General features: G+C 38.7%; 1 protein-coding gene and 1 non-coding gene across 5 annotated transcripts in view; one reads left to right on the top strand and one right to left on the bottom strand.

Annotated features, from left to right (window-relative positions):
* RBM27 (RNA binding motif protein 27) overlaps window positions 1-25750 on the bottom strand; it is an 85278-nt gene that overhangs the window by 44431 nt on the left and 15097 nt on the right. For 2 of the 4 annotated variants that reach the window (XM_012458571.3, XM_012458684.2), the window contains exons 3-8: window positions 23197-23321; window positions 17119-17210; window positions 16245-16438; window positions 15243-15506; window positions 11574-11837; window positions 7832-7966 (exon numbers count right to left, since the gene is read on the bottom strand). In XM_012458571.3, the coding sequence (XP_012313994.2) occupies window positions 7832-7966; window positions 11574-11837; window positions 15243-15506; window positions 16245-16438; window positions 17119-17210; window positions 23197-23321 (1074 nt within the window). The remainder of the gene's footprint in view (window positions 1-7831; window positions 7967-11573; window positions 11838-15242; window positions 15507-16244; window positions 16439-17118; window positions 17211-23196; window positions 23322-25750) is intronic. The other 2 variants (XM_012458611.2, XM_012458734.2) reach the window with 1 other exon arrangement.
* LOC135270670 (small nucleolar RNA SNORA2/SNORA34 family) lies at window positions 6603-6743 on the top strand. Its single transcript, XR_010338813.1, has one exon. It is a non-coding gene; the product is annotated as a small nucleolar RNA SNORA2/SNORA34 family (small nucleolar RNA).

Genomic DNA, 25750 nt, shown 5'->3' with positions numbered 1-25750 from the left:
GTGTGGGTAAAATGTTTAAGTACTTCAGAGGAAATAGTTGATTTTAACAGCTGATTGCTGTCTTTACACAAAATTCCAAATACAGGTATTTATTTATTTTCATAGTCTGACATTTTAACTCAAAAAAAAAAAAAAAATTTCAAAGTATTTTCTAAATTATAATCTATATATATATTTTAAAGACAGAGTCTTACTTCTCTCTGTTGTCCAGGCTAGAATATAATAGCACTATCTGCAGCCTTGAACTCCTGGGCTCAAGTGATCCTCCCAACCTTGGCCTCTGAATTTAAACCACTGCATCCAGCCAATATTAACTTTACCAGGAACCATGTATATCCTATTTGGTTTTATAATCAGGTAATTCTTTTTTTTTTTTTGAGATGGAATTTCACTCGTTACCCAGGCTGGAGTGCCACGGCTCGATCTTGGCTCACCACAACCTCCACCTCCTGGGTTCAAGCAATTCTCCTGCCTCAGCCTCCCGAGTAACTGGGACTACAGGCACGAGCCCCCATGCCCAGCTAATTTTTGTATTTTTAGTAGAGACAGGGTTTCACCATGTTGACCAGGATGGTCTCTATCTCTTGACCTCGTGATCCACCCGCCTCAGCCTCCCAAAGTGCTGGGATTATAGGCGTGAGCCACTGCACCCGGCCATGGTAATTCTTTTTCTTCTTTTAACATCCACTTGTTTTCTTCTAAAACAAGTAACAACTGCAGTCTAAATAAATGTTTTATTTCTGACAGAATTAGTTCCTTTGTTACCTGGGGTTTTTTTTTTAAATCTATAATAGCAAAATATACTGTACTGGGTTTTCATTTTGTGGGGATATTTTTTAAACATATTTCTTTCCCACTACTAGATTTTTAGATTCTTAGGAGATGACCATGCCTTATTTATCTGTATACCCAGTATTTAACATTGAGCAGATACCAATTTCTACCTTCAAAAATCCAGATTTTGTTTTTCTGTGTTTACTTGGGTCCTTATGACATAATTTTTACAACTAAATATCATTTGATATGCATTTTTCATCTATATTTTCTGTGCTGTGAATTTTAATATTAATTTTAATGACAATAAAATATCCATAATTTAAACCTTCCCAACTTTAAGTTAAACTTTTCAAGATAGCTCAAGTTCTCTATTACACACTGCAAACATACATATAGCTTTTTACTTCATTTGAACCAAACTTCTTAATTTTTTGAAATTACCAATTATAGTATGAGTTGAGTATCCCATATCGAAAAGGCTTGAGACCAGAACTGTTTCAGATTTCAGATTTTTTTTAGATTTTGGAATCTCTGAATTATAGTTACTAGCTGAACATCACATATCTTAAAATCCAAAATCCAAAATGCTTCAATGAGTATTTCCTTTGAGCATCATATTGGCACTCAAAAAGTTTCTAATTTTGGAACATTTCAGACTGGAAATGCTTGACCTGTATTTCGAAAAATAAATTCGAACAATGTGAAGGATTCAATTATCTGTCTCAAAACAATATTTTTTAAACTATTTTATTTTACTTTATTTATTTTTTTGAGACAGTGTTTTACTCTTGTTAGCCAGGCTGGAGTGCAATGGTGCAATCTCAGCTCACTGCCACCTCTACCTTTCAGGTTCAAGTGATTCTCCGGCCTCAGCCTCCCAAGTAGCTGGGATTACAGGTGCCTACCACCACATCCAGCTAATTTTTGTATTTTTAGTAGAGATGCGATTTCACCATGTTGGCCAGGCTGGTCTCAAACTCCTGACCTCAGGTGATCTGCCTGCCTCAGCCTCCCAAAGTGCTGGGATTATAGGCACAAGTCACCACACCCAGCCCAAAACCTATTTCAAAACCAACTGAATGGAAAGACATTGAAAACTTATTAGAAATATAAACTTAATAAATATTAAAAACTGAGGCCAGGAGCAGTGGCTCATGCCTGTAATCCCGGCACTTTGGGAAGATAAGGTGGGTGGATCACCTGAGGTCAGGAGATCAAGACTAGCCTGGCCAACATGGTGAAACCCCATCTCTATTGAAAACGCAAAAAAATATTAGCCAGGTGTGGCGGTACATGCCTATAATCCCAGCTACTCAGGAGGCTGAGGCAGAAGAATCACTTGAAACCGGGAAGCAGAGGTTGCAATGAGCCCAGATCATGCCGCTGCACTCCAGTCTGAGCAACAAAGCGAGAACCCATCTTAAAAAAAAAAAAAAAATTTATGACTGACAAACTATACTACACCCTTCCCCTTTTTTAATGTTTAGATTATCAGGAACTTTCTACTAGTTTTCAAAATTTCTCTATATCTTTTAAAATCAGTTTGATACTCGAGAAAGGAAGAAAACCACACATTTCTCTGCAGAGCAGACTTCTGAATTGTTCAATATGAATATTCTGTAACTTTCAAAATATTCAGTTGCCAACCAATCAAATCTGTTTATAAACACTGATGCAGCATATAAGACAATCCTCTAAAGCAGTAATTCACAAATGTTAATGGGAAACTATTACCTGTTATTGCTCTAAGACAAAAACGGGGGGAGGGAGGAAATATAGTGCTATTTCATAAAATCAAGTATTAAAGATTGAGTCAGGCACAGTGGCTCATGCCTATAATCCTAACCACTTTGGGAGGCCAAGGCAGGAGAACTCCTTGAGCACAGGAGTTCAAGACCAGCCTAGGCAAGATGGCAAGACCCTGCTTCTACATACAAAAGATCTTTTTTTTTTAATAATTAAAAGATTGTCCTTGAGGCCAGGTATGGTGGCTCAAACCCACAATCCCAGCACTTTGGGAAGCTGAAGCAGGAGTATCACTTGGGCCCACAAACTTAAGACCAGCCTGGGCAATACAGCAAGAACCTGTGTCTACTAAAAATTTTAAAACTTTTAAATAAATTTTTAAAAAGATTGTCTTTTATTCTGAGATTATGTCCTTTCTTCAGTTTAAAAATGTATCTTTAAAATTAAAGTATTAGATATTTTCATATACAGACCTTAACCTGGCAAATAAGAAGTTGCTAACTGTATTGGTCCCAAGAATTTTCTTAGAAATGTTACCAGTCTCTAAAAAATGAGTTTAGAGGCCAGGCGCGGTGGCTCATGCTTGTAATCACAGCGCTTTGGAAAGCCAAGGGGGGCAGATCACTTGAAGCCAAGAGTTTGAGACTAGCCTGGTCAACATGGCAAAACCCCACCTGTACCAAAAATATAAAAATTAGCTGGGTGTGGAGGCCCACAACTGTAGTCCCAGCTACTCAGGAGGCTGAGGCACAACCTTAAACCTGGGAGGTGGAGGCTGTGCCACTGCACTCCAGCCTGGGCAACAGAGCAAGACTGTCTCAAAAAAAAAAAAAAAAAAGTTTGGAAACACAGTTCTAAAAGGTTTTACTGTTACATCACAAAATAGTATTACTTTTAAAGAAAAGAGAAAATGGACTTCAAAAAACATGAGGTCTAATAGCTTATTCACCTTGGCTCCCCAGTATCTGGCATGATGCCCAGCACATAGTAGGCACTCAATAAATATTTGCCAAATTAGTTTACTTATTAAGCTAAGTCACTGAAATAAAAGGTAACTGCCAGATTTTTAAAATTAAAACTAAATGGAATATTCACAGAGTGAGTCACAATGTTAAATTTAACAATATAATAAAAATAAATGGTAATTGCCAGATTTTTTTAAATTAAAAACAAAATGGAATTTTTATCATGAGTCATAATACCAAATTTAACAGTATAAAAATATGCCATCTACAACAGACTCTGGAATAAATAGTCCACTTTTTCATATTTCCAAGTCCAAAAGGCAAACAATATCAAGAGCTGATTTGGGGGGAAATAGATAAAAGAGGCTTTGCTATAAATTGATAACTGCTGAAACTGTTAAAGGGACAGGTACAAAGAACTTCATCATACTTGATACATGGGAGTTCAATAAACTGTCCTCTTTATTTGTATATATATTTGAGATTTCCCATAATTAAAAAATGAGCAACAAATATGTTCTATGAAAAGACACTATAGCAATCAGAACACTGAGAGATACTAAATATGAAAAAGGAAAAACAATTACTTGAGTATCAGATGTGATTTCTGTTCTGTAGAAGCTCAGTTGAAGATAAGATTTACATATATTAAAAAAAAATCGGGCCGTGTGCAGTCGCTCATGCCTGTAATCCCAGCACTTTGGGAGGCTGAGGCAGGCGGATCACGAGGTCAAGAGATCGAGATCATCCTGGCCAACACGGTGAGACCCTGTCTCTACTAAAAATCCAAAAATTAGCTGGGCGTGGTGGCATGCGCCTGTAGTCTCAGCTACTCGGGAGGCTGAGGCAGGAGAATGGCTTGAACTCAGGAGGCGGAAGTTACAGTGAACAGAGATGGCACCACTGCACTCCAGCTTGGCAACAGAGTGAGACTCTGTCTCAAAAAAAAAAAAAAAAAAATTAAAAAATCAAACAGCCTATATATATATCATTATATAATAAATGCTTTTTGGTATTGTAGGAGTTTAAAACAGAGCAATAGGCCAGGCACAGGGGTTCACGTCTGTAATCCCAGCACTTTTGAGAGGCCGAAGAATGGCAGATCACCTGAGGTCAGGAGTTCAAGACAAGCCTGGCCAACATGGTGAAACCCCATCACTATTAAAACTACAAAAATTAGCCGGTGTGGTGGCAGGCACCTATAATCCCAGCTGAGGCATGAGAATTACTTGGACACAGGATGCAGAGGTTGCAGTGAGCTGAGATCTCACCACTGCACTCCAGCCTGGGTAACAAAGTAAGACTCTGTCTTAAATAAATAATGAATAAATAAATAAACAGAAGTGAGCAATGATGTTTTCCAAGTATAATACTTAGTATTTGGGCCTAGAAAGAGGTAAAGGGAGAGTATATTGGCAGGAATGAAGATGGGGGGAGGGAGCTGAGTCATGACCAGGGGACAGAAAGGGTATAATTGGCATGATCAGAGAAGGTACATGTTGAGGAACAGTGGACAAAGATTGCCAAGAAGGAAGAGGTAGATTATATAAAGAGTTAAAGGCCAGGAACAGTGGCTCACGCCTGTAATCCCAACCCTTTGGGACACTCAGGTGGAAGACACTTGAGCCCAAAAATTCGAGACCAGCCTAAGCAACATAGTGAGACTCCAACTCTACAAAAAAAAAATTTTTTTTTTTTTTTTAAACAGAGTCTCACTCTGTTGCCCCGGGTGGAGTGCAGTAGCGCGATCTTGGCTCACTGTAATCTCCGCCTCCCGGGTGGGTGATTCTCCTGCCTCAGCCTCCTGAGTAGCTGAGACTACAGTCGTGTGCCACCACACCCAGCTAATGTATTTTTAGTAGAGATGGGGTTTCACCATGTTAGCTAGGATGGCCTCCGTCTCTTGACTTTGTGATCCACCCTCCTCGGCCTCCCAAAGTGCTGGGATTACAGGCGTGAGCCACCACGCCCAGCCTCCACACACACAAAAAAATTTTTAATTAGCTGGGTATGGTGGCACATGCCTGTGGTCCCAGCTATTTGGAAGGCTGAGGTGGAAGGATGACTTAGCCCGGAAGGTCGAGGCTGCAGTGAGCGAAGATGGCACCATTGCACTCCAGCCTGGGCAACAGAGTGAGACCGTCTCAAAAAAAAAAAAAAAAAGGTCTAGGTGCAGTGGCTCACATCTGTAATCCCAGCACTTTGCAAGGCCAGGGAAGCCAGATCACTTGAGGCCAGGAGTTTGAGACCTAGCCAACATGACAAAACCCTGTCTCTACTAAAAATACAAAAAGATCAGCTGGGCATACTGACACCTATCTGTAATACCAGCTACTAGGGAGGCTGAGGCACAAGAATTGCTTGAATCCATGAGGCAGAGGTTGCAGGGGGCTGAGATTGTACCACTGCACTTCAGCCTGGGTGACAGAGCAAGACTTTGTCTCAAAAAAAAAAAGAAGAGTTAGAAGCCCTAGAGAGGGGTTTGTTGATGGTTCAGAAAGAAATGGTAGCCACTGGAAAGTTCGTATAAGGAACTTTCATGGTTGGTTTTCTCAGGAATATTAGCTTAGTAGTAGTATGTGGTATGACTTAGGGAAGTTAAAAATAAAACATAATGGTGTCAAGTAGACTATAGTAATAATCCAAATGTGAGGTCATCTAGTGTGGATGAAGGCAGAGGCCATATAAGAAATAGAAAGGGCTACTTCAAAGAAAAAAAGAGAATTTTTCATTAACTAGATGTAAAAAAGCAAAGCAGTAAGTCAGTCCTGTGAAAGTTTCAATTCTAGATAATTAGGTGGGTGTTATTCCATTGAGAAAACAGGGATGGTGGAAGTTGATAGGTTCGATTTCAGAGAGTTTGAAATTCTCAGGAGACAATAGTGGCTACAATAATATAATAAAGAATCCTTATAGCTTACTAGTGGCTAGGTACTTTTTTAGATGCTTTAGATGTATTAATTTATTCCTCAAAACAACCTTAATGAGGTAATATTATTCCCATTTTAAAGAGGAAATTGAGCTACAGAGAGGCTAAGCAACTTGCTCAAGGTCACAAAGACAGTAAATGATAAAACCAGGATTTGAAAATTAAAAAAATAAAAAAATAAAAAATTGGCCCTGAATCAAGGCCAGCAGTTTGCTGAAGCTGTTGGTTTCAAGCAGGAGCCTAAAGAATTATCTTTCTATGGTCTGTTGGCCATTTTATAACTTAGGAAATGTAGTGGTCAATGAGTCATTTAAGGAGAAAAAAAAAAAAACAACAGGATTTGAAACTGGGCTTAACCAGTCTGCTGAATCGCCTCTCCAAGACATAAAAGAGACGAAGAAATGTTTAGGATGCAAAACCAAATTTATGATAAATATAGTTACACAAAAGATGAACATATCCATAAAGTTACCTGTCCTTGCAAAAAAATAAAATCTTCTAATTTAACATTTTTAACACAACTACCTTTTTAAAAAATGTTTCTGAAGAAAGGAATTTTTTAAAGCTTTAGTAAACAATAACACCTAAGAAATAAAAGAGAATTAGGGTTCAAGAAAAATGTATTATTATAATCAAACACGAACGTCACAAACAGTCTAAACACAGAACATTACAATTTAAATGATGCTATCTTCATTTCAGTATGCAAGTTAATTATTAGGCATATTTAGCCCAATCTTTTGTATACTTCTTAAGATAAAAGTCTTATGTTTTAGAAAATCAATCAGATAAACAATTTTTTTTAAAAGCTTCAAAATAAATTTCCTTTAGAAGAGACTTGATATTAGGCTGGACATGGTGGTTCACACCTGTAATCCCAGCACTTTGGTAGGCCGAGGCAGGCAGATCACCTGAGTCAGGAGTTCAAGACCAGCCTGGCCAACAAGGTGAAACCCCATCTCTACTAAAAATATAAAAATCAGTTGGGCGTGGTGGCAAATGCCTCTAGTCCCAGTTACTTAGGAGAATCAGGAGAATCACTGAGGCAGGAGAATCACTTGAAACTGGAAGATGGAGGCTGCAGTGAGCCAAGATTGTGCCACTGTACTCCAGCCTGGGTGACAGAGCAAGACTCCATCTCAAAAAAATAAAAAGGAGAGACTAAATGTTGCTACGCTATGGCAAAGTAAAATTCTCCAAAACAGAAAGCCTTGCCTTTCTCTCCCATATCACATGAAATTAAAATATGGCTATATAGCATAAACACACAATAAACTGTATTGCGAATACAAATACAACTTTTAGAATTCATAAGAACAAAAACTATTTACAATTTTTTAAAGGGTAATACTGATATGAAACAACTTGGTTTTTCTATACCCTGTCAATTTTAAGTCAAACAGCATGCACTTACGTTCTGATACTGTGTAAAGGAGGTTCTGGGGTAAAGGAGGAGGTAGTCTTGTTCCCACTGATGCAAGATTGGGCACTGCACTTGTCCCAGGCTGGTCACGGCTGTTTATCAAGCTTGATTGTGTTATGGGTGGTCCTACAGATAACAAAAAGTAAAAAGTACAGCATTAATATCTCCTAATAAAAGTGCCATTCGAGGCCGGGCATGGTGGCTCATGCCTGTAATTCCAGTACTTTGAGAGGCCAAGGCAGGCAGACCACTTGAGGTCAAAAGTTTGAGACCAGCTTAACCAACATGGTGAAACCCTGTCTCTACTAAAAGTACAAAAATAAGCTGGGTGTGGTGGCACACACCTGTAATCCTAGCAACTTGGGAGGCTGAGGCAGAAGGATCACTTGAACCTGGGAGGTGGAGGCTGCAGAGAGCCAAGATCATACCATTGCACTCCAACCTAGGCAACAGAGCAAGACTTCGTCTTAAAAAAAAGAAAAAAAAAACCATACTAGTACTAACTTGGATACTCATTATATAAAATACCTAATTTGGCTCTGAACAGAATTAAGGAATTTGATATATGCAAGCTTAAGCACTGTGAGTTGTATGATTCATTAAAAGAACATTCCTAGTTCTAGAACAAGCAAAACTAATCTAGGGTGAAAAAAGGCAGGACTAGTTGCCTCTATGGGTGAAGGTGAAGAATGGCTAAGAAGAGGATTCCAGAAACTTTCTAAGGTGATGGTAAAGTTCTACAGAATTCAAGTTAATGATAAGCATGTTTAAGTGTACTGATGTCTACAACATACTGTGAAAATCATCAAAAGTAAAAATGGAGAAATGGAAAGACATGTGCTAACATAAATATAGTAAAATGCTAAGTGTAGAACCTAGATGGTAAGTACACAAGTACAATTCCTTCAACTTTTCTGTTTGCTTGAAACTTTTCATAGTAAAACATCGGGAGAAATAGTATTCTTGAATTTAACTTTTAAACAGATTATGTTCCACACTGAGATAATGTTCTTTATTTTAGAGTTTCTATATATAAAATGATGTTGCTTTATCTAGGAAATAAAATCTCAGCTTGAGCTTCACAATTATACTGTTTATGTGATAATATTAAAAATATTCACATATGGCCTGGGCACAGTGGCTCACGCCTGTAATCCCAGAACTTTGGGAAGCTGAGGCAGGCGAACTGCTTGAGCCCAGGAGTTCAAGACTAGCCTGAGCAACATAGTGAATCCTGTCTCTACAAAAAAGTCCAAAAAAATTTAGCCAGGCATGGTGGCACATGCCAGTAGTCCCAGCTACTCAGGAGGCTGAGGTGGGAGGATCCCTTTAAGCCTGGGAGGTGGAGGTTGCAGTGAGTTGTGAGCCAAGATCTCCCCACTGCACTCGAGCCTAGGGGACAGAGTAAGATCTTGTCTCAAAAAGAAAATAAAAGAAAAAATCACAAATGCTAAGTTAAAATACATACATACATATATATATTTGTATGTATATAATGTATATACATACATTATATACATTTACCTCCAAACATTTACCAACTTTAATAATAAAATATATTCTTCTTTATTTTTATTTGAGACAAGGTCTTGCTCTGTCACCCAGGCTGCAGTGCAGTCAGGCCATCACAGGTCACTGCAGCCTCAACCTCCTGGGCTCAAGCAATCCTCCCACCCCAGCCTTCCAAACAGCTGGGACTACAGGCACAGGCCAACATGCCTGGCTAATTTTTGTATTTTTTGTAAAGGTAGGGTTTTTTGCCATGTTGTGCAGGCTGGTCTCAAACTCATGAGCTCAAGTGATCCACCAGCCTCAGGATCCCAAAGTGTTGAAATTACAAGCGTGCACCATTGTGCCTGGCCATGAAATGTATATTCTATAGAATACTTTATGGCAGGGAAGCTCAGAATCGTGCTATAGCATTTTTGCAATTCCTTAATTATAATTCTGTAATTGTGTAATTATTTCAAAATAAAATGTTAAAAAGTAAAGAAAACCATTAAAAGTACTGCTTAAATGAAAGGAAATTACAAACGCCAGGATTCTAAAAAAAAGTACTGCTTAGATAAACTGAATAGCAATATTTTTAAAAATAATAATTTGCTATCTTTTATTTATTTAATTATTTATTTTTGAGACAGGGTCTGGCTCTGTCACCTAGGCTAGTGTGGAGTGGTACAATCTCAGCTCACTGCAACCTCAGCCTCCCAGCCTCAAGCCATCCTCCAATCTCAGCATCCCAAGTAGCTGGGACTACAGGCATACCCCACCATGCCAGGCTAATTTTTCTATTTTTTTTGTAGAGATGGGGTTTCACCATCTTGCCCAGGCTGAACTCAAACTCCAGGGTTCAAGCAATCCACCCAATTCGGATCCCAAAGTGCTGGGATTACAAACATGAGCCACCATGCCCAGCCTAATTTGCCATCTTTTAATGTTAAATGTCTCCAAGTAGATGCAATTTTTTTTTTTTTTTTTGGAGAAGGAGTCTCACTCCAGCCCAACTGGAGTGCAGTGGAGCGATCTTGGCTCACTGCAACCTCTGCCTCGCAGGTTCAAGCAATTCTCCTGCTTCAGCCTCCTGGGTAGCTGGGATTACAGGGGCACACCACCACGTCCAGCTAATTTTTATATCTTTAGTAGGGATGGGATTTAACCATGTGGGTCAGACTGGTCTGCTGACCTCGTGATCCACCTGCCTCAGCCTCCCAAAGTGCTGGGATTACAGGTGTGAGCCCCCATGCCCAGTCGATACATATCTTTGCATACGTGGAAACAATTCATAATTCCATATGGAAAAAAATTCCGTAATTTTTTCAATTACTTTTTAAAAATTTAGTCTTACTTCTATTTCTACTATGTTGGCAACTGTTAATAACGCTTTTTAAGTGACCACTTTAAAACATTCTTACTCTTAATTTTGGTGGATGTGATAATGGCATATTGATTTTTTTTTTTTTAAATAACAAAAAGTCCTTAAGAAAAGAGATCCATACTGAAGTACATACTGGTTAAGTGACATGGCATTTAGAATTTACTCCAGCGAAAAAAAGAAAAACCCAACCCAAAAAAAGTACATGGGAAAGAGGGGAAAATAAATGAGACAAAATAGCTGAATATTGATAATCATTGAGGCTGGATGACAGTACATGCAACACACATATTATTCTACCCTGAAAATGTCCTTAATAAAAAAAATTGTTTAACATTATTTCAATATTCTTGAAGAGATTTTCTTAAAAGACTGCAAAATTTCATAAAACTCCTGACATGTTTTTTCTGTGACACCTTAAAAACTGGTTTTCTTCGCCAGGCGAGGTGGCTCATGCCTGTAATCCTAGCACTTTGGGAGGCCAAGGCGGGAAAGGATTTCTTGAGGCCAGGAGTTCAAGACCAACCTGGCCAACATAATGAGACCCCATCTCTAAAGAAAAACTAAATAAATAAATAAATACAAACAAATTGGCTTTCCTAAGATAACTAGATTTGACTGCAGGTCAAAATAGGTTAGGCTGCTACATACAAAATTTACACTGTGGTAATACAAATAACACCATGCAATAATGGATGGAAAAAAGAAAAGAACAGCATCTTAATTATGGGAATATATTCCAAATTCTATTATTACTCTATTTTTCAAACACTTTAAACGACTATCAAGTTAGCTAAAAGGGATGAGTTTCTTCTAAATAGGATTCTCCACTAAAGAAAAATTCAACAGATATATACTTACTTGGTATAGGAAGCACAACAGATGGTGGAGGCTGACCATGTCCTTGAGGAACAGGAAGTCTCATACTATGGCCGGGACCTGGACCTGGACCTGGGCCTGGACCTGGCATTGGAGGCATTAACATTCCAGGAGGTGGTGGAGGAGGAAGCCCAGGAGGAGGGGGTGGGAAAGGAATCATACTCGGCAGAGCAACTTCATCAACAACTAGGGGATCATTTCCATGATCAAATTGACAAAGATCACCAAGTACACAAAATCCTCTTTCTGTGGAAAAAAGAATAATAAAAAAAAAAATCTTCTTATGAACTACTTAAAGTTCAGAAAACAACAAAATATGCCCCTGAAAAACCCATCAATCTCATTTACAAAGTGTTTTTCTCCAAAGAATCCAAAGCGTCAGTGTTACTCTGTTAAGCATCACATATCCCCAAGGTAGAGAGGCATGTGTACTCTCTACCTTTTTTTTTTTCTTCTCATGACACCTAAGGAAGATACTCTCTACTTTTTATACTATGAGACTACGACTTGTTGAGACAGCAATTAAGAGTCAAGAATAAGTTACCAATTACCATTAGACTAAACCATTTGCAATGAAATTTTCAGATATTTTAAGCAAGCATCAATTTAGCAAAGGCTTGGGGTAGGGGAGAATAAGGGCATTGACCTAGATTATGTAATCTCAATGACGTATTGTCATTACATTGTTCTAAAGCAACCATTATTATTCAAGTGGACATTATGTACTAAGTTATCATTTGCAGCACTGTTCATAGTAGAAAAATAATAGAAACATCCCAAACATACATCAACAAGGAATAAATTAAACATATATTTGTACATAAAGAATACTAAGGCTGGGCACAGTGGCTCATGCCCGTAATCCTGGTACTTTGGGGGGCCGAGGCAGGCAGATCATGAGGTCAGGAGTTCGAGACCAGCCTGACCAAAAGGATAAAAGCCCGTCTCTATTAAACATATAAAAATTAGCCGGCTGTGGTGGCAGGCGCCTGCAGTCCCAGCTACTCGGCAGGCTGAGGCAAAAGAATCAGTTGAACCTAGGAGGCAGAGGTTGCGGTGAGCCAACATTGCACTGCTCTACTCCAGCCTGGGCAACAGACAGAGACTCCATCTCAAAAGAAAAAAATAAAAAAGAATACTAAGAAGAGGGGCTGGGTGCTGTGGCTCACGCCTGTAATCCCAGCACTTTGGGAGGCCAAGGCAGGCAGATCTTGAGGTCAAGAGATGGAGACCATCCTAGCCAACATGGTGAAACCCTGTCTCTACTAAAAATACAAAAATTAGCTGGGTGTGGTGGCGGGTGCCTGTAGTCCCACCTACTTGGGAGGCTGAGACAGGAGAATCACTTGAACCCAGGAGGCAGAGGTTGCAGTGCGATGAGATTTTACCACTGTACTCCACCCTGGGCAACAGAGACTCTGCCTCATAAAAAAAAATAATAATAAGTATTGAGGAAGCTTTTTATGTTTTAACATAGGATAAATGCCAGGAAATACTGCTAAGTGAAAAATTATGCAGAAGTATGAGTAGTATACTTTTAAGTAAAAAAAAGTGGGGAAAATGTGTATATGTATTTATTTATGTACAAATGCACAGACTATGTTTGGAAAGATACATAACACATTCATAACATTACATTGGCCTTGGGAAGGAGAATTCTGTGGCTAAAAGATCAGGGTCAGAATGAGGTAATTCTTGAATTATGATTTGACTCTATTCCCTACTTTAAAATAAGTAAAACAGGGCATGGTGGCTCATGCCTGTAATCCCAGCACTTCGGGAGGCTGAAGCGGGTGGATCACAAGGTCAGGAGTTCAAGACTAGCCTGGCCAAGATGGTAAAACCCGTCTCTACTAAAAATACAAAAAAAAATTAGCTGGGCATGGTGGCGGGCTGCCACCTGTAGATTTCAGGGAGGCACCTGTAATCTCAGCTATTCGGGAGTCTGAGGCAGAGAATTGCTTGAACCCAGGAAGCGGAGGGTGCAGTAAGCCGAGATTGCACCACTCACTGCACTCCAGCCTAGGCGACAGAGCGAGACTCCATCCCTAAATAAATAAAAATAAGTAAAATGTAAAACCATATGCATTCTATATTTATAGAAAACAATTATGGTGTCTGTGACTTGCTTGAAATAATACAGGCCACAGAAGTGAGTGGGAGTATAAATTAAACAACATTCCCCATGAGTTGCTGTCTATTTAAATGATATAATGAATATACAGGGGTTAAGCATATTATTTTGTCAACTTTTATGAATATTTAAATATTTCCATAATAAAAATTTAAAAGAAATACACATATACGGATTCATTCATTCAAATGGAAAGTCAGCAAATCAAGTAAATTCCCAGCACCAAACACTACTAAAAAAAATAACAATTCCTGGCTAGGCGTGGTGGCTAATGCCGGTAATTCCAGCACTTCGGGAGGCCGAGGCAGGTGGATCACGAGGTCAGGAGTTCGAGAACAGCCTGGCCAACATAATGAAACCCCGTCTCTACTAAAAATACAAAAATTAGCTGGGCGTGGTGGCAGGCACCTGTAATCCTAGCTACTCAGGAGTCTAAGGCAGGAGACTCACTTCAACCTGGAAGGCAGAGGTTGCAGCAAGTCAGGATCGCGCTACTGCACACCAGCCCAGGCAACAGTGAGAGACTCCATCACAAAATAAATAAATAAATAAAATAAAAATAACAATTCCAGGGGGCGGGGCAGGGTTTTAAATAATAATAATAATAATTCCTGGCCAGGCATGGTGGCTCACACCTATAATCCCAGTACTTTGGGAGGCTGAGGTGGGTGGCTCACCTGAAGTCAGGAGTTCAAGACGAGCCTGACCAACATGGTGAAACCCTGTCTCTTACTAAAAACACAAAAATTAGCCGGGTGTGGTGGCTCATGCCTGTAATTCCAGCTACTCAGGAGGCTGAGGCAGGAAAATTGCTTGAAACTTGGAGGCAGAGGCTGCAGTGAGCCAAGACAGTGCCACTGCACACTAGCCTGGGGTACAGAGCGAGACGGTTTCGGAAAAAAAAATTATAATTACTAGTGTCTATGAAATTTTATGATATACTATAGTATACAATGTTTGAAAAAACAATGAGAATATAAAAAACAAACAAAAATCTTAAAAAGGGTAAAATTTAAATATTCTCTTAACAAGAGCCAAACCATTAAATCAAACAAGCAAATAGCATATGGCGAAAGAGATTCTCCTCCCCACTCATCCCTTTTAACAAAATTTGGACTACAGGCACATCACAGTGGCTCACACCTATAATCCCAGCACTTTGAGAGGCCAAGGCGGGCATATAACCTGAGGTCAGGAGTTTGAGACCAGCCTGACCAAAATGGCAAAACCCCGTCTCTACCAAAATCACAAAAGTTAGCCAGGCATGGTGGCACGCACCCATAATCCCAGCTACTTGGAAGGCTGAGGTAGGAGAATCACTTGAACCCAGGAGGTGGAGGTTGCAGTGAGCCAAGACTGTGCCACTGCACTCCATCCTGGGTAACAAAGCAAGGCTCTGTCTAAAAAAAAGAAAAAAAAAAAAAAAAATGGACTATAACTAAAAGATATGCAATATATGCAACATTTGCTTTGCTAGTACTTTTGGGCACAATATGAGAAAAGGTGGGGATTTTTACCATCATAATCTCTGCATCGCCTCTTTGGTGGTAGGTTTCGACCAAAAGAATTGGAAGAGCTATGATTGTTATAGTAATTAGACCAACTCTCAGTTGTGTTTTCAGAGTGGTGAGCAGGTGCGATCACAGTAACAGTGCTGGGAATAGACTGTGCCCCAGAGGAATACTGCTCAGAAGAGTTTGGAGGTGGTGCAGACACAGGCACATAGGAACTCTCCAAGTCGTTCCTTTCACTCTTAAACTTCGATCTTTCCCTGTGCTCTGCTTGGAGACAAAATTAAGAACAAAAAACAAAGAGAAAAGATATTTCATGTTCTTAATGTTTATTTTCTCACATAGAACAGAAAAGATGAGAATGCTGAATTAAACTTGTCGAGCTATCCCTATCTCACACTGCTCTCTTTATTAATATATACTAAAAGCAGGAACATCAACAATATCTTGGGTAACAACTTGTGCAAAATCATCTTTTATAGTCTCAACATCACTTAATGAAAAAGAGTCAGTTTCTCCACTGATATTTAATAAGAAGGTTACCTATGAACTAACTTCCAAACTTGTATCTCAGGAAATGAGTGGTTGAGATCCCAGTAATTCACTTACTTTTTCTTCTTAATTTTATAAACTTCAAGCACCCTTACACCAAATTAATTACTTTTAGAAAACCAAACAAAAAAGCAAAAGCAGACAACCTTCTTCCTGAAGTGATAGCTTTATTGATTAAAGAATATTTGTATCAATCATATAAAATGAGTTAAATCTAGACATGTACAATGATACACTTATGAATAGCTCCTTTTTAATCAAACTCCCTTGACCCCATCCCAAGAATAGAGCCCTGTTTTCTAACAAAATGAATATTGAGTTTCTTGAGACAATTTCAGTTTTTACGTTGCTTAGACATATTAAAGGTACATCTATCTTTAAGCTAATTTCTTGTACCCTTGTGATAGAGACAGATAAGCAACTATAGAGTTTTTAGGAAGACATTCATCTACTCACCAACATTCCTACTTGGATCCTGGTCTTTGCTGCGCCCCCTACTTCGGCTTCTACTACGACTCAGGCCTCGGCTCTTACTCCGACTCTTACTCCTACCTCTTCTCCAGTCATACTTCTCACGGTACAATTCATTCCGCTCATAGTACCGGTCATAGTCTCTCCACTTCCCGTCTTCTCTTTTTTTCTCACGTGTCCTATAATATACAGATATACAAGCCATATACAGGCTATAGAAACCAAGTCTGCAAACAAATCTACAGCATTAAATACTATCCTTGTGTTATCTAAATGTGTAATATCTATGCTTTTTTATAAAGTTACAAAACTACCACATAATTCCTCTAATAGATACAGAGAGAGAAAAAACATCCCTTTTGCAATTATACTGGGTGGGGAGAATGAAAAAAAGAGGTGAATCCAAAGTATGGGGAGGGGTGGGCAGGGGAAAACAAAAATTTTGAACTAAAAAAGAAAAAAGGCTCAAAACAAAGTGTTCCTAAACAAAGACCAATTTTTTATGTTAGACTGATGATTCAATATACAAGTTGTACTACTTGTCATAAAAAATGATATGCATGATTTTAATACTGAGCACCCCTAACCAAATGGAACATTTCATTAATATTCTCTAAGGGGACTGCTCCCACCCCTGAGCTCTTGGGGAAAACACATATAATGACTGTTTATAAAAGGAAGAGAAAATAAGACGAAGACAAAAAACAGAAAGAATGAAAGAAAGAAAAGTAACATCCTCTTTCTTTAATGAGTTTACAGAAAGGAGTTAGTATATATGTTAAAAAATCTCTTTAATGCCCTTGCAAGGCAACTAAAAAGTGAGTTATCAATGTCTTCCTCACTAAAGATAAACACGAACCTTCGTTCACTAGATTCTGAACGAGTCTTCTGGGGACTAGGATATTTCTTTTTTCTGCCATCTCGTTCTTCCTCTGCTGGCTCCTGAAATACCTATATGAAAATATTGATTAGAAATAAAAGCAGGGCCAGACATGGGGGCTCATGCCTGTAATCCCAACACTTTAGGAGGTCCAGGTAGGAAGACTGCTTGAGGCCAGGAGATTGAGACCAGCCTGAGAAACACATCAAGACTCCATCTCTACTAAAAAGAATAAATAAAATAAGATAGCTGAGCATGGTGGCATATGCACCTGTAGTTCTAGCTACTCAGGAGGCCAATAAGGGAGGACTGCTTGAACCCAGGAGTTCAAGGCTGCATAGAGCCATAATCATACCACCGTATCGCAGGCTGGACGAGGGAGTGAGGCCCTTCTCAAAAACAAACAAAAAAAGAAATGAGAATGATCCCTCTTGGCCAGGCACAGTGGCTCATGCCTATAATACCAACACTTTCATTGGCCAAGGTGGGCGGATCACTTGAGGTCAGGAGTTCGAGAACAGCCTGGCCAACATGGTGAAACCCCCTCTCTACTAAAAATACAAAAATTAGCTGGGCATGGTGGCACGCGCCTGTAGTACCAGCTACTTGGGAGGCTGAGGCAGGAGAATCACTTGAATCTGGGCGGTGGAGGTTGCAGTGAGCCGAGATGATGCCACTACACTTCAGCCGGAATGACAGAGCGAGACTCTGTCTCAAAAAAAAAAAAAAAAAATGGTCTATCTATAAATTATGAAACACATCATCTAACTGATAATATTTCTGGCACAAGAGAAGGCACAAGTAAATACACTGAAAAACTAAAGTCAAATCACATCCAAAAGAGTTAGGCAACAGCAGAAATAAAAAAGATGCTCAGATTACTTCAACAAGCAGTATTTTTTTTTCTTTTTGAGGCAGAGTCTCACTATGTCACCCAGGCTAGAGTGCAGTGGCACAATCTCGGCTCACTGCAACCTCAGCCTCCCAAGTAGCTGGGATTATAGGTGACCACCACCACACCCAACTAATTTTTGTATTTTTAGTAGAGACAGGGTTTCACCAAAGTTGGTCAGGCTGGTCTTGAACTCCTGACTTCAGGTGACCCACCCACTTCGGCCTCCCAGAGTGCTAGGATTACAGGTATGAGCCACCGTGCCCAGCCTTAATATGTTGATATTTTAATGTTAATTTAAGTAGGGAACAGTAGTGTAGGAAAAGTACAAACAATACATTCTTCAAATTAAAATAGCAAATCTCTAAGTATCATATAGTAAAACGATGTTTTCCTCATTATGAAATATATATACATATGTAATTCATTTGAGGAGCACTTTACATTTATTTCACAGAAAGTTTTAGGAAAAAAATGGTTAAATTAATGAATGCTATAAAACTAAGTAATTGGCACCATCTCAGCTCATTGCAGCCTCTGCCTCCTGGAGAACCAGGGATTTTTATTACTATCTTTGAACAACTTTATCTCAAACTGAATACATAGTCTTTAGTAGAGAAAGGTGAAATAAACTCATTTGCAAGAGCTAAAAAAATACTCATCTAATGAAGAAGTTCACTGACAAATACACAAATCAGGAAGTGAGTGAATGGACTAGGAGATAATTTAATAAAATTCAGGAAACATAAAATGGCAGCTACAATATGGCAACCATATGGCAGCAAAATCACTACATAGTCATTAGACTACACCTAAAAATCACTCTCACCTAATTCACAGGAAATATGGAGGATATATTACTCCACTGGGAGGCAAACAGCAAAATCCAGACAGTAAAAAACTCTATGGGACAAATGATTGAACGTCTTCATAAAATAAAATTTAAGGATAAAGATGAGGTAAAGAAAAGAGGAATGAAGGTAGTATGCTTCATAAATCATGGCACACATCTACCAAGTTGTTTCTTCAGAAGCAGGATGAGTTGGTGCCAATGATCCAAATTCTCTTATCCTTGTGATCAATACTTTAATTAGAAAACCACTAATGGAACCCAATGTAGCTATAAAGATCAAGGAAGAAAGTTAAAATGGGCAGTCCCTAGATTTGCTTCTCTATACCTTGTTCAGAGCAACTGTTATCAACTAAGCACAGATCAGAAAAAGACAATTAGCCAAAGATACGTGCCACCTGAGACTCCCTTCTAGTCTCAAACAGAAATACTATAAACTATTATGTTTATGCACTATTAAATGAACTATAATTTATTTCAATAATTACAATTAAGTTATGTATAAAACGCAGAAAATTAGAAATGCAAGAAAGTTGTCAGTTTGGGTAGCTCTACACAGAAACTGGTATTATCCATTTTTCACAATTCTCAAAACTGTATCTACAAAGATACAAATAAGAGAGTATAAGAGTTTTGTTTTTTAAAAACTGGTCTTTCAAAACTCAAGATATGTCAGGCCTGGTGACTCATCTCTATAATACCAGCAGTTTGGGAGGCCGAGGCAGGCGGATCACCTGAGGTCGGCGCAGTGGCTCACGCCTGTAATCCCAGCACTTTGGGAGGCCGAGGCGGGGCGGATCACCTGAGGTCAGGCGTTCAAGATCAGCCTCATTAACATGACGAAACTCCGTCTCTACTAAAAACACAAAAAAATTAGCCTGGAGTGGTGGCGAGCACCTGTAATTCCAGCTACTTGGGAGGCTGAGGCAGGAGAATCGCTTGAACCCAGGAGGCGGAGATTGCAGTGAGCCACTGCACTCCAGCCTGGGCTACAAGAATGAAACTCCACCTCAAAAAAACATAATAATAATAAACTCAAGATAATGCAAACTTTCTCTTATATTCAAATCAGCTGCCTCTCAAACAGATACCTCTAAGTCACTGAACTTCAATGACTGTAACAGACACGTCACAAAAAATTTTAACTGACAAAAGATGTAATCTATACCATAGACCAAAAATTATAAAGTACCAAAGAACAATTTCTATGAAAGTACTCAAGAAAAGTTTCTTCCATGATCCCGAAAGACTAGCTTCTCCTGGTAAAAGAAAAAAAAAAAAGTTTCTTCCAGTCCTGGCATGGTGGCTCATGCCTATAACTCCATCACTTTGGGAGGCTGAGGCAAGCATATCACTTAAAGTCAGAAGTTCAAGACCAGCCTGGCCAACATGGTAAAACCCCATCTCTACTTAAAAAAAAAAAAAAAAAATACACAAAAATTAGGCAGGCATGATGACAAAGCTATAATCCCAGCAACCTAGGAGGCTGAAGCAGGATAACTGCCTGAACCTAGAAGGTGGAGGTTGCAGTGAGACTGCTCCACGCACTCCAACCTGGGAGACAGAATGAGACTCCGTCTAAAAAAAAATAATAAGGTTTCTTCCTATTTCTATTACTTGAAGACACATTCAACAAGCCTCTCCAATTTTAAGAGAACTTGATGAGATAATTACAGGGCAAGATATAAAAACAAAAAAAGGGACAGCAGTCTCAGTTTACCTTAATTAAATATAGCCACATTTTTTTTCTTTTAATGATGGATCAGGTCAATCAGCCCAGCACTTAGAAATGAATCAGAAATGATAACTAAACGATAGCTAATCCTTAGAACTAATCCTGAAAATGGAGAGGAAAAGAATATTCTATAAAAAAGAAACACTTGGGACCAGGTGTAGTGGCTCATGCCTGTACTCCCAGCACTTTGGGAGGCCAAGGTAGGAGGATCGCTTTAGCTCAGGAGTTCCAGACCAGCCTGGGCAACATAGTCAGACCCTGTGTCTTTAAAAAAAAAAAAAAGTTTTTAAAAAGAAAAATATGGTTGTAAAATCTGAATAAGAAAAGGTATAAGAAAATAAATAGAAGAAATTAAAAAGGGACATTGCTTGATCAATTGATAAAACTAGATACAGACAACACATTAAAGTACTATATGGATGTTAAATTTACTGAACTTGATCACAGTATCATAGTTACCTAAAAGAATAGCTTTATTCTTAGAAAATACACACTGAAACACTGAGGGGTGAAGAGACACGAAGTATGTGACTTACTACCCAAATGACTGAGAAAAAAATCATGTGGATATTTAAAGAGAGCAGATGGGGCAAATTTTCAATAAGTATATCTAGAACACCTGTAATCCCAGACAGAGCTTTGGGAGGCAGAGGTGGGAGTTCAAGACCAACCTGAGCGACATATGGAGACTCCATCTCTACCAAAAAAAATTTATCTAGACAGATGTTATATGGGTGTTTGGGGTACTATTCTTGCAATTTTTTTTTTTCAGAGACAGAGTTTTGCCTTTGTTGCCCAGGCTGGAGTACAATAGCGCAATGTCAGCTCACTGGAACCTCTCCGCCTCTCAGGTTCAAGTGATTCTCCTTGCTCAGTCTCCCAAGTAGCTGGGATTACAGGCGCCTGCCACCACGCCCGGCTAACTTTTTGTATTTTTAGTAGACAGGGTTTCCCATGTTGGCCAGGCTGACCTCGAACTCCTGATCTCAGGTGATCTGCTCGCCTTGGCCTCCCAAAGTGCTGGGATTATAAACATGAGCCACCTCGCTCAGCCTCTTGTAATTTTTATTTAAGTTTAAAATTATTTCTAAATTAAAATTTCACTTTACCTTCAGAATAAATGTAATAAAAATAAATATTGGGAAATATTTCTGCATGATAACCGACATTTATGAGACAGGCACTGGACTAGAAATTACATATATATATAAAATAAAATTTAAAAAAAGAAAATGAAAAAAACAAAAATTAAAAAAAAGAAATTATGCATTTATGTACATAATCTCACTTAATCCTCAATGAGTACTACTCTTATCCTCATTTTACTGACATCAAAGTGAGACAGAGAAGTTAACTTGTAGAGCTGCTATTTTAACTCATGCAACCTGATTACAGAATCCACACTTTTTTTTTTTTTTTTGAGACGGAGTTTCACTCTTGTTACCCAGGCTGGAGTACAATGGCGCGATCTCAGCTCACCGCAACCTCCGCCTCCTGGGTTCAGGCAATTCTCCTGCCTCAGCCTCCTGAGTAGCTGGGATTACAGGCACGCACCACCACGCCCAGCTAATTTTTTGTATTTTTTTAGTAGAGACAGGGTTTCACCATGTTGACCAGGATGGTCTCGATCTCTTGACCTCGTGATCCACCTGCCTCGGCCACCCAAAGTGCTGGGATTACAGGCGTGAGCCACCGCACCCGGCCCACAATCCACATTGTTATATACTATATTGTCTGCATATAAAAGGAAGTACAAGTGAACTCTGTAAAATTTCCTTCTTGGCTCAAACAATTAGGTTACCGTCTATAACCATGTTTTTAAACATCAATATTATTAGGCCAGGTATGGTGGCTCAAGCCTGTAATCCCAGCCCTTTGGGAGGCCAAGGAGGGTGGATCATGAGGTCAGGATTTCAAGACCAGCCTGGCCAACATAGTGAAACCCAGTCTCTACTACAACTACAAAAATTAGCCAAGCGTGGAGGGGGGCACCTGTAATCCCAGCTACTTGGGAGGCTGAGGCAGGAGAATGGCTTGAATCTGGGAGATGGAAGTTGCAGCGAGCTGAGATCAGGCCACTGCACTCCAGCCCAGGCAACACAGTGAGACTCTGTCTCAAAAAAAAAGAAAAGAAACTCTCTTTCCAATGTTAACAGTGATGTTCACAATTACATTAACTATTTTTTAAAATTTTATATAACCAAAAAGCGTAACTGGTTTCTCTATATACATGAAAATGTGTTACTTAATGACTTCTCTTGAAGTTTTGTTAATAGTTTACTTTCAGTCAATCCTCTATCTTTAACCAAGTTTTCTTTTTCTAAAAGTCACTAGATAAGATTTCTCTGACTTCCTCAATAGTGCTAAAATATTCCTTGGATCTCTAAATAAGCTATCTGAAACTTTTCCAACTCTTCAATCCAAAAGAACTACGAAATCCTGATGAAGAATCTGTACCATGCCTAAAATCCAGAAACTTTAATCAACAGACAATTACTTTTAAAAGGTTCAACTTCCAACTAAGGATTCTGGTGACAGGATCTAAGAGGCTCCACAAGCAAGAGAAAAATTTTGCATTACCTCTTCTTTAATTTCTTCTTTTTCTTGAACTAGTGGTTTTGGCTCAGACTTAACTGGTTCCAAAGGTGGAAGGTAGTTCTTAGTATAGAGACTTTCAAATAGTTTGTCCACAAAACCTGAAGTTTCTAAGGAGAAGAAATAACATTTACATGCTGCACAAACAAAAAACAAAAATTTGATAACACATTGTTAGCAAAGCTTAGGAAAACAGGACATCTTGTACACTGCTGGTAGGACTAAAAACAAGTCCTACCTTATGGAAGAGAATCCCACTTCCAGGTTTTTTAATCCTTCTGACCTACTTGCAAAATGATATATATGTAAGATTATTTGTTGGAGTATGTAATAGCAAAAGATCGAAAACAACTCAAATTTCCATGAATAAGAGACTAGTTATATAACTATGGGACATCTATACGATAGAATACACAGCAGCTGTAAAAAGAAAGAATACTGATAATACCTGATCTCAAAGATAAAAGAGTATATATTTGTACGTGTTTCTATCTAGCTGCATAAAAAAAATGAAAGGAAACAAAAACTGACAAAATTGTGTACTGTAGGTGGGAAGGAAGTGGATGTAAAACAGTTAAGAAACTTTCATGATATACCTTTATATTGTTGGATTAAAGGCACTGCCTACTCAAAAAACTTAACTGAAATTTTTTATCAGTTGAAATGTTTATTGATATGAGAATGATATGAAACTAATTTTTTGTGTTTTACTTAAAGGGTGCTCTGTTTCAAACTTTCTCAGACAACTGAATGGGAGAATCAGATGAATTTACTAAAAGTACTAATGTCAAATATTTATACTGCTTTTTTTTTTTTTTGGAGACAGAGTCTTGCTCTGTTGCCCAGGCTAGAGTGCAGTGGTGCGATCTCGGCTCACTACAACCTCCGTGCCTCCTGGGTTCAAGCGATTCTCCTGCCTCAGCCTCCTGAGCAGGTGGGATTACAGGTGTGTGCTACCACGCTCAGCTAAATTTTGTATTTTTAGTAGAGACAGGGTTTCACCATGTTGGCCAGGCTGGTCTTGAACTTCTGACTTCAGGTGATCTGCCTGCCTCAGTCTCCCAAAGTGCTGGGATTACAGGCATGAGCCACCACGTCCAGCCTATGTCTCATTCATTACAACCAAATATAAATAACTTTCATTGGTCCTATCCTAAGGAACAGCTAAAGAGCATATTAAAAGCATGACACAAACTCTGCTCACATTGCAATTATTACATCTTTTACACAGAACTTATTTCTAAAATGTTGTTATCTTTTCTACAGAAAAGCATCTTCTTATAAATTTCTTTACACTGCTAATTTGTGTAGTAACCATTTTTCCATGATTATAAAACTGTTAGCTCTCATTAACTATTACATATAAACTTAAAATAATCAGACCTTCAAAAGCCTCTACAAACAGAATATTTTCTACTTATAACTATGTTTTAAAACAATTTATAACATGTTATTACCTTTTGTAATCTGAAAGACACATAGCTCAATTTTTAAAAAGCAAAAATAAACATTTACTATTAAACAACATTTTCTGGGAAACCAAAATAAAACATAAAAAATAAATAAAATAAATAAAAATAAAAGTGATATTCAAGGTACACTAATAAATTTAAAAAATGTTATATATCATTATGAAAGAGTATGTTCACTTAATACTATTTTAAGATGCAATATAAACATAAACATAAGTCTACAATTGCACTATCCAATATAGTAGCCACTAGCCACATGTAGCTCCTTGAATTTGAGTTTAAATTAATAAAAATAAGTTTAAAAATCAATTTCAGGCCAGGCGCGGTGGCTTATATCTGTAATCTCAGTACTCTAGGAGGCCAAGGTGGGCGGATCACGAGGTCAAGAGATCGAGACCATCCTGGCCAACATGGTAAAACTCTGTCTCTACTAAAAATACAAAAATTAGCTGGGCATGGTGGCACGTGCCTGTAGTCCCAGCTACTCAGGAGGTTGAGGAGGAAGAATCACTTGAACCTGGGAAGCAGAGGTTGTAGTGAGCCGAGATTGTGCCACTGCTCTCCAACTGGGTGACAGAGCAAGACTGAGTCTCAAAAAAAAAAAAAAAAAAAATTAATTTTTGGCCGGGTGCAGTGGCTCACGCCTGTAATCCCTACACTTTCGGAGGCCAATGCAGATGGATCACTTGAGACCCGGAGTTCGAGACCAGCCTGGCCAACATGATGAAACACCGTCTACTAAAAATACAAAAATCATCCAGGTGTCGTGGCACATGCCTATAATCCTAGCTACCCGGGAGGCTGAGGCAGGAGAATCACCTGAACCCAAGAGGTAGAGGTTAAATAGTGAGCCAAGAGTACACCACTGTACTCCAGCCTGGGCAACAAGAGCAAAACTTTGTTTCAAAAAAAAAAAAAATCAATTTCTCTGGCCTATTAACCACATATCAAGTGCTCAATAACCACATGTGGCTAATGGCTACTGAAATGGAAAAGGAAACAGATATAGACCATATGCACAAAGTTCTACTGTATAGTACTAGTCTAGAAAGCACACACAAGCAGAT

The sequence above is a fragment of the Aotus nancymaae genome, unplaced genomic scaffold, assembly GCF_030222135.1.
Source record: "Aotus nancymaae isolate 86718 unplaced genomic scaffold, 86718_ANA_hifiasm-v0.15.2.pri h1tg000064l_1, whole genome shotgun sequence".
Lineage (NCBI taxonomy): Eukaryota > Metazoa > Chordata > Mammalia > Primates > Aotidae > Aotus > Aotus nancymaae.
The sequence above is the reverse complement of the archived record's forward strand: the minus strand, read 5'-3'. Positions and strand labels throughout refer to the sequence as shown.